The sequence below is a fragment of the Passer montanus genome, unplaced genomic scaffold (assembly GCF_014805655.1).
Source record: "Passer montanus isolate IOZ18808 unplaced genomic scaffold, ASM1480565v1 scaffold36, whole genome shotgun sequence".
Classification (NCBI taxonomy): domain Eukaryota; kingdom Metazoa; phylum Chordata; class Aves; order Passeriformes; family Passeridae; genus Passer; species Passer montanus.
Genome location: NW_024368374.1, coordinates 7,235,244 through 7,252,341, shown reverse-complemented (window position 1 = coordinate 7,252,341; position 17,098 = coordinate 7,235,244). Strand labels below are relative to the sequence as shown.

General features: G+C 40.2%; 1 protein-coding gene across 20 annotated transcripts in view; it reads left to right on the top strand.

The window, feature by feature from the left end:
• The window catches only part of CAB39L (calcium binding protein 39 like), a 75,793-nt gene that overhangs the window by 31,280 nt on the left and 27,415 nt on the right, over positions 1 to 17,098 (top strand). For all 20 annotated transcript variants that reach the window (XR_005628297.1, XR_005628296.1, XM_039716640.1 and 17 more), the window contains 3 exons: positions 5,501 to 5,665; positions 10,009 to 10,127; positions 14,339 to 14,507. Coding sequence is in view for 18 of the 20 variants with exons in the window: in XM_039716640.1 (XP_039572574.1) it covers positions 5,501 to 5,665; positions 10,009 to 10,127; positions 14,339 to 14,507 (453 nt within the window). In the remaining 2 variants the exon portion in view is untranslated. The remainder of the gene's footprint in view (positions 1 to 5,500; positions 5,666 to 10,008; positions 10,128 to 14,338; positions 14,508 to 17,098) is intronic.

Here is a 17,098-nt window from a genome sequence, read left to right as displayed (position 1 = left end):
CCTTGCTGGCTGCTGCATGGGTAAAGCTCTGGGGACTGGTGTGTGAGATGAGGTGCATGCAGAAGGCTCTGTGTTCATTTGCATGGAAGAACCGTTGCGTGACTGCCGGGAACGAGAATATCCATGGATGCGATTCTGCAGCTGCCAGAGCCAATTGCAAAATTGCTTTCCATTTCATTGCTGCACACAGAAACCAAGGGAATGAGATAAGAAGGGTTTGGCACCCCTTCCCCCTCGCTCTGTGTGTCCTGGGGTTTTGTGGAGCATTTCATGTTTCAACTTCCCTGTTCTGCTAAGGCCTGTTGTTGCTCTAGAGGTGGGAGAAACTCCAGATACTATCAGGTTCTGGTGCCAAGAGTTTAAACCTGTCTCTTCTGGTTGCTTTTATTTTTTAAGGACCTTCAGAACCTTTAGTTCTGTCTTAAGTGCAGGCTTAACAGTGGGAAAGGAATTTATGCCCAGGTGGGGCAAAGCTGCCTTGTCCATTTGATCATACATCCTTTCAAAAGGCGTTTCCCTGCTGTGCTTGCTTGCCCAAATTGTCTTTGCCAGCTTCCTTGAGTACTAGTCCATAATGTTTTGCTATGTAACAGATGTCAGGCCTCCTGATCCAAAATATCCACAATTTGTCCCTGTAGATCCATTCAGCATGAAATTGCATCAAGAATAAGTCAGTTGGGGTGATCTTGAAGTTAGGTGGTTGCTTGATTCAGATTCTGCTAATGGCTTTTCTTGGGAATCCTTACAGTTGCATGTAGAGAGAGCTGCATTGGCACTGCTTTTTAGGAGAAAAATTGGTTTGAATCACACAGTGAGAATATTTTTAAACCAGATAAGACCAAATCAAGGAGCTCTATGCTTTTAGTTGCAGTATATAGCATGGAGTACTGGCAGATCACTGAATCACACATTCGAGTGTTTAACATCGCACTGGCAGGCATCTCTGTGTGTTACTGTCTGCTGCTGTGCAAGAGAGAAACAGTTTATACAGAGATTTTGGATCTGGAAATGAGCTAGGTACACAAAAACCGAGTGTTTAACATCGCACTGGCAGGCATCTCTGTGTGTTACTGTCTGCTGCTGTGCAAAAGAGAAACAGTTTATAGAGAGATTTTGGAATCTGGGAATGAGCTAGGTACACAGAAAGAACCTGTATGTGCATATTTGCCATATTCTTGTGGCTGTCCCCTCCGCAGCCTATCCCACACTTGAAGATCAATCAGTCTTTCAGGGAAGACATTTTTCATGTAGAATTTCAGGGAATCATTTTTCCGTAAGCTCCTTTCTTTGTGTTATGTTCCCGTTATGTCAACAGTGACAAAACTTTGATCTGTGAGGAAAACAAACCAGGACAACAATCTTCAACTTACAAAATTTCCAGCTCTGGTTGAAGCTGTTGTAGGTTTAGAAAGACACATAAATACTCACAAAAATCAGCTTTATGAGGAGGGGATGTTGAACATGTTTATAATTTAACATAGAGAAGTTGTGCAGGCTTATCTATACTGTCTGTGTTCCATCTCCACGCCTGTTGTGGATCATCTAGTCCAGTAGGGTTGGCAGAGTAACCCAAGGATTGTTAGATTTCAACATTTACACAAAATCCTGTCTTTCAAAATGGACCTAAAAACCTCTTGTGGGGCTGATGGTCATTATTAACTACACTCTGAGGATACAGACTCAGTTCCTGTTGGAAAGAGACTTGTTGGAAAGACTGGAAACTTGGCTTAGGAGGTTGAGATCCTGGCATCTGTGCAGTGCAAATACTAAACTTGTGTGTGTGCTGGGAATCAGCTTGTATTTCATTCTCACTTTTTTGTCCCTACCTGCAACTTGTGACTGTCCAAAGTTCAGCATATCCCACTTTTGACATTAGTATGTCTATGTATAAACTGTTCTGTTTAGCATTATGTGTTTAGTTTTCTTCTTTCCTCCTTTTTTCCTCTCTATTCACAAGTGCCTTCCTAAATATAATGGCATAAATTCAGTCATGATGGAGAGGACTTGTACCTAGAGGACAAAAGGAAAATCTCCTGGAAATAAGATTGTGCCTAATTGCAAGAGTGAGGCAAATGGCTGAAGTGCTTTTTCATGAAATTGTTTCTTTTGCACTGTAACTTCTGCTGGAGTGATGGTTGCAGCACTCTGACATTGTTGCTCTTGCCACTGATGGAAAATAAAAAGCAGCATGGAAGTCATAATAGACTTAGGGGTTTCTAGCAAATCCTTTGTATTTTTTTGTCACTGAAATTCTGTTTGTGACACCACTGGGGGGAGGATGTCTTGCTGAGGCTTTTTGTTGGTTTTTGCAATTTTTCCTAAAGAGGTTCAGGACTGGTCTGACTTCTTATGCAGATATGTTTCTGTCATCTTGTATTTTCCATGTATTTGAGTGAATAAATGTGCTTTGTTGTTTGTTTTGGACAGATGTTGGGTCTTTGGATCTTGGAATGTCTTTTTTCTCTGAGTATTAACAAAGTTTCCATCCCAGAAACAGTGCTTGTGTACTTAAAGTATTATTCTAAAATTGCTGTGAGATTAAGTGGAAATGTCAAAACGGAGGCTGTTAATTTAAGAATCTGTGTTTGGGATTATGGTTTTCCTCCAGATATATTGTGAGGGATATCCACTGAGGAGCAATCCTTAGATTTGACCGTGGATAACTTTTGGTGGAGAGTAGCACATCAAAACACCGACCATGGAGAGGCTGTGAAGGGGGAGGAAGTGACACATTAAATGTAAATTGCATGTGGAAAAGCTGAGGAGATGAGTGGATGGGATGGCAGGTGATTAGAGAAATCAGCTGTGGTGGCCACTTCTGCCCACCAGCAGCAGTGTTCTATGTTTCATTTCCTCACACTGCAGTTTCTGGCCTCCTTTTTGAGAATTAAACCTAAAGCTGAGTCCTGCTGACCTTTTTTCTACATATCAGAAAGGACTACTTATACTTGAAAGAAAAGTGATTAATTTTTTTAACTACAGAATGCCGGAGATATTCACACCCAGCCCAGCAGAAAGGGTGGAAAGCCAAAAATGTATGAGCTTTGCCTTTGAAATGAAAATATTTCCCTAGCTCTTATAAAGATTTAGAGCTGTAGTTTCTAAGATAGAGCCCCTGTTGTTAATCCCATCTGTACTCTGTGGGATATCTCAAGTGACACACGACTAACATTTGAGGTAAAAATAGGCTCTTTTGCTGAGTGATGGTAAGGAACATCAAGACTGCTGCTGTTAGAAGTTATCACACAGTCATGCTCATTTACACGCTGCTCATGCTGACCTATCTCAGCCAGCAGAAATCTGCAAGTAGGTATGAAGAGACTGGAGGAGAGCAGCTCTTTAGGCTGTGCAAAATCAATGCTTAAATCTTCCAGGTAGCTGCAATGTAAAGGTGGCTTTTTACTGTGGCTGGTTTTGGGTTTTTTTAGGGCTTCTAGGGTTTTTGTATCATTTTTATTCACTAATGTGAATAAAATCTGTGATTGAAAATGTTGGGAGATCAGCAGCAGGTGGGAGATACCTCTTCAGAGCACTGTGATGGGGTGGTATTTCAAAGCATGATGTTTTTCCTTTCAATGTAAGTGAGAGATATATAGAAATTATTGATGTGGCTTTGAATATCCATTAATTTCCAGTTAGCTTTTACAATTCACTCTTGGGTTTTCTGTGTTTGTCTTGATCTTTTTTTTTTCCCCACCTGCTATGCTAACAAAAGGCTAATTTCAAGTTAAAGTTTTTCAAAGATGTGAAATGCTGTCTTCAGCATCCTGCCTGTCAGTTTGCTGTCATTCTCAGCTTTCAGACCTGTTCCTTACTTCCTTCCCACTTCCTGCCAAAGAATCCAATTGGCCTTGCTGCAGGTCATGTTTGTATTAAATATAACCCAACCCAGAAGGAGCCATTGCCTCTGTAGCCCCATGGCTGGAGCAGGTGGGATTTACAGCACACACATCCACATGAAAAAAAAAATTACTCCTTTCCACCACAGAGTCTTTATTTGTTCAAAGTGGAGCATAGCTGTGAGGAGAGTGGAGCCAGAGCTGCCATCCTGTAGCTAGCATCCTTTTCCTTGGGAATGGGTATTGCCACTCACATCTGATTTGAACCTGCTGACTGCATGGATGCTGAGCTGTTACCTGTTTACAGGCATGTCTCTTTCCTTTCCCTGTTGTAATCCTTCAGGTCAAGGTTCTTTGTAAGGTAATTCTGATTCATCCTCTACGTTAGGTACCTGAAACATTGCACAGAATTAGTATACTCTAGATGGGAGCAAAAGATGTGAAAGATCTATTTTACTTCACTTGGTGGCAGCTGTGGAACTTTACTAAAGCAAATTGTTTAATTTAAATTTCTCAACCTGAGACTGAAGTGCCTGTGTGCTCAGTGAGCAAATCCCTTGTGGAAGATGCTGGCTCAAACCACACCTGATGAGGAGAAATGAGATGAGGCAATGTGAAGCTGTCAAGCTTTGGCTGGGATAAAGTGAATATTTTTCCTAGTGGCTGCTAAAGTGCTGTGTTTGGAATTTAGGATAAGAATAAAGTTGGTAACATTCTAAAAACTAAAAAGTTGTTGCAGAGCAGTGCTTACACTATGTCAGGGCATTTTCTGCTCTTCAGCCCTCCCCACCAGCGAGTGGTTTGGGGGCACAAGAAGCTGGGAGGGGACACAGCTGGGACAGCTGTGGGCCAAAGGGATATTCCATAGCACATGGCATTGTGCTCAGTACAGGATGCTGGCTGGACCCTGGTGCTGAGCAAGTGCACTGTGCATCACTTGGTGTTTATTATTGTTATTGTTTTTATTGCTGCTATTTCTTCCTTCCTTTTCTATCCTATTAAGCTATCTTTATCTCAACCTAAACATTTATTTCCTCCCCCCAGTTCCTTTCCCCATCCTGCTGAGGGGGGGTGAGCCAGTGGCTGTGTGGTGTCAGCTGCCTGCTGGGCTAAGCAGTGCCACAGGGCTGTGAGGATTTATTTGTGTTGCCAGCAGAGGAGCTGGGACAGCCCATCAGGAAGCAGTGGGTGGGGAGGCAGCCCAGCAGCCACCCTCTGGTGGGAGCAGCCACCTGCCTTGGCACCTTCATCTGGCACCTTCATCTTGCCCCACGTGTGCCACGGAGCCCGCTGGGGGGGACAGGGGCAGCAACAGTGAAATTGCTGCTGCCTCTGCAGGGCTGTGCCTGCCTCCAAACCTGCTAAAGGATCTCTCTGGTGCTGGCTGGTAATTGCTCTCTTGGCCCTGTTTTGTGCCCATGGTGTGTAAATGATGGTGTGTCATGTATAAATTGAATTTTTCTTGTGTGAGGCCTGCAGGGTACAGTGTGGATGCTCCAGCCTCCATGGTTACCTAAAATTCTGTTATCATTTTGCAATAGATAATGGTCATTATAAGTACATTTAGAAACATTTGTTTTGAAATGCATGCCTTTTAAAAGAACATTTTTTTTCCTTGTTTCATTTTTTAAAAACAAAACCCATCATCTGCTGGCGAAAAGGCATCGGAGGAAGTGTCAAAATCTCTGCAAGCAATGAAAGAAATTCTGTGTGGGACCACAGACAAAGAGCCACCCACAGAAATCGTGGCCCAGCTGGCACAAGAGCTCTACAACAGTGGCCTTCTAGTGACCCTTATTGCCAACCTGCAGCTGATAGATTTTGAGGTAGGTCAGCATCCAGAAACTTTTTTCAACTCCTTGGTCTTGATGTTGTCAGTAACTAGAGCCATATTTTTCTGAAGTCTAAATAACTTCATTGTGTTCAAAACTGTTTTCCACAGGCTGAAGAAAGTTGCTGCTCTAGATTGGCTAGTGTCCTGAAAGACACTGGCAGTATATCTGGTTTTTTAAAATTAAAACAAAAAATATAAAGAAATATTTCCATGTGTATCCAAACAAGATAGGGCATGGTGCTGGGAATACTGTCTAGGACCAACCTTGTAAATTGCAGGGATGATGTTTGGGATAGTTCTACTAGAGCTACCTGCTGTCTCTGAAGAGTGTCCAATAGAGAGTGTTCAGGGACACGGAATGAAAATAATTGGAAGCATGGATAATTTCATGTGACAAACACTGGAAGAATTAAAATTGTTTAGTTGAGAGGAAAGGAATTGAAAAAACTGATAAAAACAGACAGCAGGTCACAAGGTAATTTGGGTATCCCCCACTTAATTGTTTTGATTAAAAGAATAAAGGAATATAACATTTTTTTCAGATATTAGAAAGATTAATAGATAGATTAATAGAGAGGTATAAAGATTAATATGAATGTATATGTATATATATTATTTAATTTCATATATTTAAATATGAAATTATATATTCTTTGGAATTTCTTGCCAGCTTTGTTGTTAAACCAAAAACCTACTAAACAGTTGCTATGACAACTAAATTTGCTTGTAAGTAAGGAGAAGAAGAGTGATAGTAGCAAAGATTGCAGTAACTCAGGATAAATATCAATCCTGTTCATTTGCTGTTGACTGGTAGGGATGGGATTAAACTCTGTCACTGTCAGGCCATTGTCATTCTGTGGTTTGCACTCAGCTGGGATAGTGCCCCAGGGAATGCTGTTTTGAGTTCCATGATTTCTGTGCCTCCTGGGCTGGGGATTCCTCACAAGTGTCCAACCACCAGCGGGAAATCCCCAGCGCCTGGGAGCCAAACCTCCACTGCTGAGGTCTGGAACAGGAGCAGTACCCAATGTACAGGCAGCTGCTGGAGAGAAAAATCAGTTTCTCAAAGAGATCTGATGCTCTCAGAGACACCCTTTGTGGGAGTCATGTGTAGAAGTTATTTTCTTTCCGTTTTGTAAATGAATGAAAAGGAGGAAAATGGGTGATTTATATTTCATTTTTCCCACTGCACCCCTTACCACCAGTAAATCCAGAATCAAGGACTGATTTACTTATTTTGTATTACTTTTTGAAAATGGAATGTATCAATTTTTAAATTTTTTTTTTTGTGGAATTCTCTCACTCTTGCTTGGGTCTTAAGTTCAGGAGGTTTTTTTTAATGCTTTGTCTTCTCTGTGCCTCCTCTGTTTACTGTTAAATGTCTAATTACAAAAATACTCAAACCCCAACAACCCAAGCCCTTAAAAAACCCTTTAAGAGAAATGGAGAAGGGGGGAGGAGAAGATACTGTAAGCACAGAAGGGACACTTCTGCATTTTTTTAGTTACATGACAGTCTGTATTGCTTTTGCCAGAAAAAAATTCTGTATCAACATATTGAGCATGCAGTCTTTAAAAGCGAGCCCTGGATGAAATACCTAATCTGTTGTTGAATTGCTGTTATTACAAACAATTCTCATAATTCTTATTGCAAAATATATTTTTTATTAATTGCAAAAGCTTTCCAATCATTTAGCCAAGCTGTTGTACATGTTTTTTGGACAAAACACTAGAAACCAAATGTCACTAAACAAGAGGACAGTAAGAGCATGTGCTGCTTTGTCTTCATGTCTTCCCACTGACTTTTCCAGTTTATCAACTTTTCTGTTTCCATTTTGTTATATTGGTGGCTACAGCTGGTGTCTAAGTTGCTTCATTGCACAAGCAATTTCATTGCACTATAACATGCAAGTAATTTTGTTACCCATATGTAATGGTAAAAAGCAGCTCATAAACTACTGAAAATCTGATTTCTGAAGGCAATAATGTTACTTTGCTTTGTCCTGATTCCCTGTGTCCTCTTCACCAACCCTGCTGCCCACTTTGATTCCAGTTTTTCACAGCTGAACTTCCCTTTGAAAATATGTTTTCCAAGACAAAGTAGGGGAGACTTCCATCACACATCCATCACACATCCATAGAAGACACAGGTTTATTGCTTCTGCCACTCAACAAACAAGACATAATTTCAGTGATGATATTGTTTTGAAGCATTAAAGTCAGGTTTGGGCAGGAGCCCAGAATCAAGATCAGACTGGCTTTTCAGAAATTTAAAATATTTTAAATTTATTTTTTAACTTTAAATAACTGATGCAAATGTGCAAACAGCAGAAGTCAACTGAAAATGTAGATGTTACTGTGTGTAAGCCTAAGGGTTCACAAACTGCAAAGCCCCTAAAATAGGCAGTAAATAACTAAAAGTCCAGGACTGGTGATTTTATAATCTTTCCCTTATTCTGCCTTGAAACAGGCGCTAAATTATGGTATAGGTATTATACAATTTGTATTTATATAATACATCCTTGGCAGGGTTTTTATTCTTGTCTAGCCACTTTTTCTTCATGCTGCCTTATCTTGTGCTTCAGTGGCCATATGTATTTCATTATAAGGCAAAATTCAATTCCAGATCCAAGTAAGGAATGTTTCAAAAGTACTCCTGCAATTTTAGTGTATGTCAGGTGGTGAGGGAAATCTGTCGTGGTTCCATTCTATTTGCATTCATTCCCTCCTGGAGAACCCATGGAGGTCAACTCTGGCTTTCCCTATCACTGATCTCTAGAAAATTAGCTATAATTGGATACACATATCTAGATACCTAGATATCTATATGTATATATCTATATATCTAGATATCTGTATCTATCCCCTCTCTGCTCATGGATATTATGCTGCAATGCACACAGTATTAAGTAACTAGTATAAAATTCAGCATAGCAGAGAGGATCACTTAATTTCTGGCCATCTTTATCTCACCCTTTCAACAGCTCTTCTCTGTCTGAATTGTTTTCATCTTGGAGTTACTGCTGAAGCCCGTGGGGATCACAGGATTCCAGGCATATGATATGGGTGTTGTAAAGATAGGGAAGAATGGGATGACTTTATACAGAATTAGCCTATTTGAAATTATGTCCAAGGGTCAAAAAAAGTGTTGCAGACAAAGGCAGATGGACTGGCCTGCGCTGATTTGATTCTCCTGTTTAATTCCCAGAGTCTCCAAGTCTCCAAGCCAGCTGGGCTGGATCAAGTAGGAAGGCAGAATATTTTGTGTTCCTCAGCACTGATTTATTTGTAGAGGTGAAACCAGGGAATTTTCCTCCGTGTGAAACTCTCTGCTCCTTGGCTTCAAACATTCAATAATTTCTCTGCCAAGGAATGTTTGTCCTCCCAAGACAGATCAATCAGCATGTACAGATTATAAGTGACCTTTTGCTTTAGCTTGCCCTGTGCATGGTGCCCTGCTGTTGACTCAGTGCCTTGGTTACTGGTCCTTAGTGCAGCCATCTCTCACCTCCCTTAACTCCACATCAATTTGTCTGCTGTGCCAGGGGAGAAAGTGGCGGGGGAGGATGTGGATTTCTAATGCAAGATGTACTGGTGAACCCTCTGACTGAACAGAACATGACTTGGAAAGACCTTCTGGAAAGCTGTTTGCACAGGGAAGCATTTGAAGACAGGCTGTGATTGTGTAGAGAGGTGCATACAGCACAACATCAAGACAGAGAGAAGGATTTTGATTTGATTTTGAAGTTTTGATTAAAGCAGAGATACGCACGTGATGCAGCTGTTTTATTGGTAGCAGTTATTTCATTTTCCATGGTAAATAATGGGCACAGTTTAAACTGAACCCTGATTTTCAGAAATGTAATCACACTTGGAGTTGTTTGCACTGGACTGATAAAAAGCTTTAGCTTTTTAAGTGTAGGCAGTGTGGCAGTGGTTTGGTACCAGCTCTGTTACTCACATTTGGGGGCTGCAGGAGTAACAGCACACACGGCAGCAGCAGGCTTGGCTCAGGGTACTGGCTTGCTTTTATGGTGCTTTTGTGTTGCTATTTGAAATAGCCAGGGACTTGGGTGGCAGTGTAAGAGGCATGCACATCTTCATTTAGGGACAAAAAGGTGCAAATGGGACTGGGGAAGTCAGGAGCCTTCAGGACCACTGGAAGGAGGAAGTCTTCTTTAGTCATTGGAGAAACAGCAAATATGAAGCAGAGACTGGAGAAAAAAAAGGCTGACCTGTTCTAATTTCAGTTTCATTTGCACTTTAAATCATTGTTATAGTAAATGTTTGTTTTCTCATGTTTTTCTAACAAAGATATATTTTGCTTCTTTAACAGGGCAAAAAGGATGTTTCCCAGATATTCAACAACATCTTGAGAAGACAAATTGGCACGCGCAGCCCTACTGTGGAGTACATTAGTGCCCATCCACATATCCTATTCATGCTTCTAAAAGGGTAGGTGCTTTAATTTGAGTTTCATTAAAGAGCATTGCCTGGAACATGCTGGCATTGCAGTTGATCTACTTTCTCACTTTTAGTTTGTTTTTTTTAAAAAAAAAGGATTTTCAGATTTTGTTCCAGCTTTCTTAATTTTTTTTCATATTGACTTTCTTTCTGTGGAACTCTATACTTTTTAATGATCAGATTATTTAATTTGTCTGTTATTTCTTCTCCAAACTTCATGTTGAAATAATTATGTGCTGGTTGTTTTTGACTGCACAGTCAAGAGATGTGTACTTCATTTCTCACCATGAACTCTTGTGTAGCATTGCTGGTGACTGCTCAGGTTCATTTAGACATTTTTGCATTGCAGGAGTGACGAGCAGTGGTGTCTGTAAATAACTGGAGTCAAACTGGAGCACTGAGTGGTAGAACAGAAAGAAGCAAAAATGCATTAAAAAAGTAGTTGTGCCTGTGGGACAGACTTCTCCAATGCTTGTGGCCACAAGTGAACTTCAACTTTAAATTCCTTCTGTAATTAACTCCACAACTTTCAGCATTAAATATTTTTTTGGTCTTTTAAATGTCAGGACAGTGATGATAATTCTCTCCATCATTATTACAAACAGTTTTTAATTTCCTATGTATATACAATAATTTTCTTCCCTTTTCTCTGTCTGTTTTTTTCAGTTTTTCACTCATTTTGATCCTGCACATTGAGCATGTATCACTACCATATGTCTGGGCTTTATTTAAAGATAAAAAATATTTTTGGATTATGTCCCAGATTTTCTTTGTCATCTGTAGCAACCAAGAATATTGAGATGATAGTAAAGTTTTTATGCATATATCCTTCTGACAGACATTTTACAGTAAGTGACCTAAGCTGGTGGATGAATTTAAATAGAATCACTAAGATGCTTTTTTTTTGAGAATCTTGCTGCATGCAGGAATGTGTCTGTGGTCCTTGGGCTCCTTGTTCATCATGTCCTGACTAGTCCTCTGCAGCTCAGAATTGCCATTTCTGGAATGTCTTGTTAAAAATGCAGTTGAATCTGTCAGTAGAAGCCTAGAGCCCTAGAAGCTGCAGGACTGGGAAACAAGCACCTCATATTAGACACCACCACATAAAAATGTGACTTGAGGACATGTTTTCTTATTTATTTAATGCTGAATGAATTATACTATTTGTACTATATAGATATATATTTATATATTGCTATAGCAAATATAGGAAATTAAATTCTGCTAAAGGAAAGTGAGTTTGGCTGACTTATGCCATTCTGTGTTTGTTACATGACATCACATTACCTGGAGAGAGAAAAAAATCACCTCTACCATGACTATAAAATAAATGGCTCAAGACTGTTGTGACTGTGGTACTTCCATTGGATGCAAAATTTCCTCTGGCCCGTGTCAGTCCCCAAAAGCAAAAGGTTTCTTTTTTGTGGCTTAATGTGAGCTCTGCTGGGTGGGAAGGATCTTCAATCAGAGCTCCCACCCAGCGTTTCCTGTCTCATACTCCAGTGGAACTGCCAACTTCAGATAACAGTTCCTACCTTTTAGGCTTCGTTTTACTTGTTGACTGCTTCCTTCCAGCTTCTCAGCTTCAGAAAACACACAGCGTATAGTTCACTTTTTAAAAAATTTTCTTTCCTTTGTGTGGGTTATTTGACTTTGCTGCTGTACGAAGACTTGCTTTAATTGCATCTTCTTTTCTGTGTGCAGGCTTTGTGTGTAGGATTTCAGATGAGTACAGTATTTGGTGTACATAGAGAACCAGTTGTATTTGGGCCAATTTTTTGCTCTGGTGTCAGCCTATTGCATTAGCCCAGAAATAACTTTGTCCTTTGTAATTAAAAATATTTTCTCTTTAGGACAGTGACTGTTGAGGACTTAGTTTATGGCACTTGCATTGTTTCTCTCAAATGACAAATTTAGAAGCCTCTTTATGAATATATATCTATATATCTATATCTCTTGCCACATGCTATCTCTACCCTAGACACTGCCCCAGCCTGTGTTGTGATGACCTCTTCACATCACAGCTCAGTTAAAGCTTTAATGGTGTATTGGCTGAGGCTGTAGAATGCCCCTTGAATTTATCCAAGGATGAACTCAGGCTACACAAGTAATGTAAAGTCAGATCAGAATACATCTGTTTAAGACCTTGTGTCTCCCAGGCTTGATGCCTTCCAAATCTCCTGCCTGTGCTCCTCACCTTGTACCATCTTCTGCAGTAACCATGGAAGAATGATTCCCTTTACACAGAAATGCATTTCTGCTCTCAGTCTTGCCTCTTTCAAACTTCACAATAAGTGTTTTGGAATACTTCAAGTCCATTGTTTAATTTTCTAGTTCTCTCCAGTATTCACTGTGTGGGGGTTTCTTTAGGTTGTAAGTTCATCCAAACAGAGAAGAACTCAGAAATTTTTTCTGCTGTGAAAATACATCAGCATAGAGCACTAATTGCTCATTAGAAGTGATTTTGAATCACATTTCTTTCATTCCTGCCTGGTGGCTTTGCATGAAGTGTGGGTGCAAAGGACATGCTAGCTATGACTGGGCAGCCTGTAAACTTCCAGGCTTGTTCCAGGCACTAAACACAACTTCCCTCATTTGTGTGAACAGCCAAAGGTCCATAACCCACTTCCAGATAATGGAGCATTTGACTAAGAAGAATTCTGTTGATACTTAATGTTTTTAAAAGTTATTGTGCTGGAAACAATGTAATTTGCTTTTATTCCAACCAAAATATTCATTAGCCAACTATTAAATATTTTCCTGGCTGCACTCCTAGGAGCAGCTCTGCCCCATTTTCCTTAAAAATTAGTATTCCTGTTAATGGACCTGATGCCTCAATGGGAAACATCAGTGAATTTCTGCTGTCTGAAGAGTTAGAAATTCAAGTTTGCAAATGCTTCCCCAAACCAAAACAAATAGGGGCTTGAGTGCATTTCCTTGAGGGTGGGAAGCTTCATTTGCCTGTTTGGAATAGCAATCCATTTTCATTAAGCCAACTATTGTTGACAGCAGGTTGAAGTATGCAGCTCTGGTATGCTTGCAGAACACAACTGTTCTTTTAAACTGCATGCTGGGGGTAAATTTGAGGGCCCACTCACTTACAGCACAGATGGCATTTTGTGTTTTTCTTCCTTTTTTAAAAAAAAAAAAAGTATTTCTATTGGCCTAGTGATAGGAATTAATTGTGCAAAGGAAAAGCGATGCTGATATCTCTGGGTGATAATACACAGTTCTGATATAGTATAACCAGTTTATTGAAACAGAGAGTGCTTTCTGTCCCCTTGGACTTCACCACTTTCACATGATTTCTGGCAGAATGCTGGAAAAAAATTAATTTCAAATCCTTCTTGACTGTTGGATTTCATCCTTTTTGTTTTTTAATGTGTTTCTAACAGTTTTGTTTCAGATTAATTTCAGCTTTAAAGAAATCAAGACTTAATAGAAATTGAAGATGATCTGAATTTCCTCCCCCCTCCCTCCCTTCCTTCCTCTCCAAGGGCGAGACGTGTGCTGGCTCCTGGCTATTGCAGTGCCTCATGTGCCATAACAGGATTGTACTTGAGGAATGGGTGCTTGTGTCCTAGCACAGCCAAAGCCTCTGCAGAAGAGGCATTGAGCAGAACTCCTCTTAAGTTGAAGAAAAAAAATAAATTTCAGAGCTACAGAAAGCTTAATCCTGTGCAGACTGCCTGGAGAGACTCTTCCTACCTTCCTCATTCATACTCCAGAGTGATGTCCTCTAGAGGAGGAGTAGGAGGTGATGGATGGTCATGAGGTGTTGCAGTTTTCTTGGATAAACTGAGGAGCTCAGAATTAAATCTGAAAAGGGAGGTTTTTATATTGTACAGGCTGTGCTTTCTCACAAATCCAAAAGGGTGAAGAATTTCTGTTGAAATGTTGCACACTCCCCACGGTCTTTTCACAGAGAGGGGGTGTAGTGCAGATTTACACAAAAATGTGTTTTGGCTTTGGAAGAAAGAGGTTTGCAATGAAAAATTCTGGCAGCTTTGTCTGTGTCTGCTCCTGAGCTTTGGGATGAGGTCCTGCAGCTGGGTACAGCACTGGCTGGGAGCTGCCCTCAGTGTGTGGTGTTCCTCCTGGCAGGTGCTTCCTGTGCAACAAAATTCCCTGTTGCTAGAAAGGTGCCTGTTTATCTTCTTTCTTCTATGTTTTGATGTTTTCTGTTTCTCTTCATTCTGCAGATATGAATCCCCAAATATTGCCTTACGCTGTGGAATTATGCTGAGAGAGTGTATCCGCCATGAACCCTTGGCCAAAATCATACTGTTTTCAGAACACTTCAGAGACTTTTTTAAATATGTGGAAATGTCAACATTTGATATTGCTTCTGATGCCTTTGCTACATTCAAGGTAAATTATTCAGTACATGAATTTTGTGTTAAAAGCAGCACTCCATCAGAAGCCATCACTGAGCACTGTGTTGCTTTGAACTGGGTGGCTTTTTATTGTTCAGTAAAGAATATAATTAATTAACCCTTGGTCTGATTATAGCAGGATTCACAACAGCGACCAAGTCTGCCAAGAATCTTTAGAGAAATGTAAATCTGTATTTAATTAACACTCTTCACCTTGATAACTCAGTCTTTTATGTTACCATTTAAAACTCAAATTAATCATGTATTACCTACAGTTCTTGTAAAATGCATAACCTTTTTCTCTCCCTACCTTCCCCATGACAAACCCACTGCTGATCATGACCATACAAGTGAATAGAAGGCATCATTTAAAACTAGCATTTGAAATAATTGTAATTCTTGCTGTCCCTTCTGAGTTCAGCAGTCAAATATAGATCAATGCCAAGCCTACTGATTGTTTTACAGTGTATTCAGAGTCTTATTTTTGTGACCCATGGTTCAGTGTGCTAAAAGCTAAGTAAGTGGAAGCTCTGCATGGGCTCTGTAGAGTGTAGAGTAGAGTGTTCTGTGTAGTTTGTGTTGTATTAAAAATGAGGCTGGGTGAAGATGCCAGTTTCTTGGAGTTTGTATGTGACCATCATCCTTCCCACCCCAGGTGCTAGTACAGTCTCTGAGCAAAAAAACCAAAATAAATTCGATGCCTGTGAACTTCACATACAGGGAAGATTAATTTATTTCTGAAAAATAGTTTAAGAAAGCTGAGGGAAAATCCTTTTAGTTAAAGACTCTTCTAAATATAGATCCAACTCCTTTTTTTCTTCTATCACTGAGCTCCCTGCTGTCATAGAAACACATTGTTTATTCTTTCCTTTCAAAGCTAATTAGAAACATGATTAGATAGACCTCAGGAGTAATTGTAAGGAATGTTAGAGCTCAGCTCAGTGATTCTACATACACTGAAGCCTGGCATTTTACTGGTGTTTACTAGCCTACTGAATGGGATAAAGATTTGCATAATGGAGATAACATTGCATTCTTCAGTAATGACTTGAGCAGGATTAGCAATTCAAATCACCCCTTAATCAACTGCAGCATCTTTCCCTTATTGTAAGTTTCACTGTTGTGATGTCCATTAGGTAAAGGTTATGAAATTCAAAGTAGCAGAGAAACACAGACAAGGTATAAAAATGCAACGTAACTGAGGTATTTAAATCTTCTGTTTCTAGCATTTTACCCTATGCTCAGAAGAATATTTGTTTCTGGTCAGAAAAAGTCCTTCTGGACTCAGTTCCCAGCCTGACAGAAGAGAATTTCATCTTCTCCCCAGGTCCTGCTTAAGCAGGACAGCAGAGTGTGTTGGTGGTGATGGACAGTCTTCACCCCAGCCAGGAGGCAGGATGGGGATAAGGGTCAATTAAGCTGTGGTAGGGACTGCAGACTGCTACAACCCTTCCAAAAAGAAGAGAGATTGATGTTGTTCATAGATCTACAGCTGTAGAATGTACTTCTGTCCCCTGTGAACTGAGTGTATTTTTAGCAGGATTTAAAAATAGGATTCTACATCCTCACATGCACTGGAAAGAGAGGAGTATGAGGGCAGTTCATCCTCAGACAAAGGACAGAATTCACCTTTTAAAATGCTCGGGGGAAATGTATAAACACCATTTTTAGATCTTTTTGAAATTGTCTCAGCACCTGAAACACGGTCAGTTCTGGAAAGAAGCCAGCTGGTCATTTCATCTCCTGTTTGTCTGCTACTCTGAACAGCTGGAACAGCAAGAGGTGATGTGGAAGGGACTGAAATATGGAGCTGTGTCATTTCTAATACTGGGAAAATAAGTGCTGTGACTGCTGGCTGGAATACTGAACTCACGTTTCCATTTCTGGGGTGTCCATGTTGGGTTTGCAGTTGCCACCAGGGTGTCTGATTCAGACCTGAAAGCCTTGGATAGTCTGTGCACCAGAGGAGGGCTTAATTAAATGTTCTTTAAAGTCTGAGGATATTTATAGTAGGGAAGCAGTGATCTGAAGATGCACTTCTTAATTAAAGTTATACAGGTGCACTGGATAGGAAACAGAGCTGTTAAAAATGCAGAGGAAAAAGGCTTGTATTTCAAGACATAAGCTATCTGTGCTATCTGAGCAGTTGGAATGTGCTGGCTGAATGCTGCTGCTCCATCCTTCCTCATAATTTCCTATGAAAACTCATTTTGGATTATATTTCATTTGTGCCCCCTATTGAAGGACTTGTACTTGCCTCCAAGTGCCCTGCATAAAAGCTCCTGAATCATGTGTTTCACTCAGCCTTTAAAAGTGCTGTCACTGCAGTCCTGCTAAATGAAGGGATGTATTTAAAACAGGCACTGGATTTTGTAGTGCTCTGCTTTCCTCTTATAATTGATGGTAAAAATAAATTAAAGGATTAGTATGTGAAGGATTTATTTTATTTGTGAGGATGTGTCTGTGCATCTGCTTGAGCTCCTCATCAGCTTCAGCCTCTGCCTGGGTAGGGAAACCAAGAAAAATATTGTAAAAAAGAGCAGAAAAATACCAACTTGAATGGACTTCATCAGGCATTTATTGTGA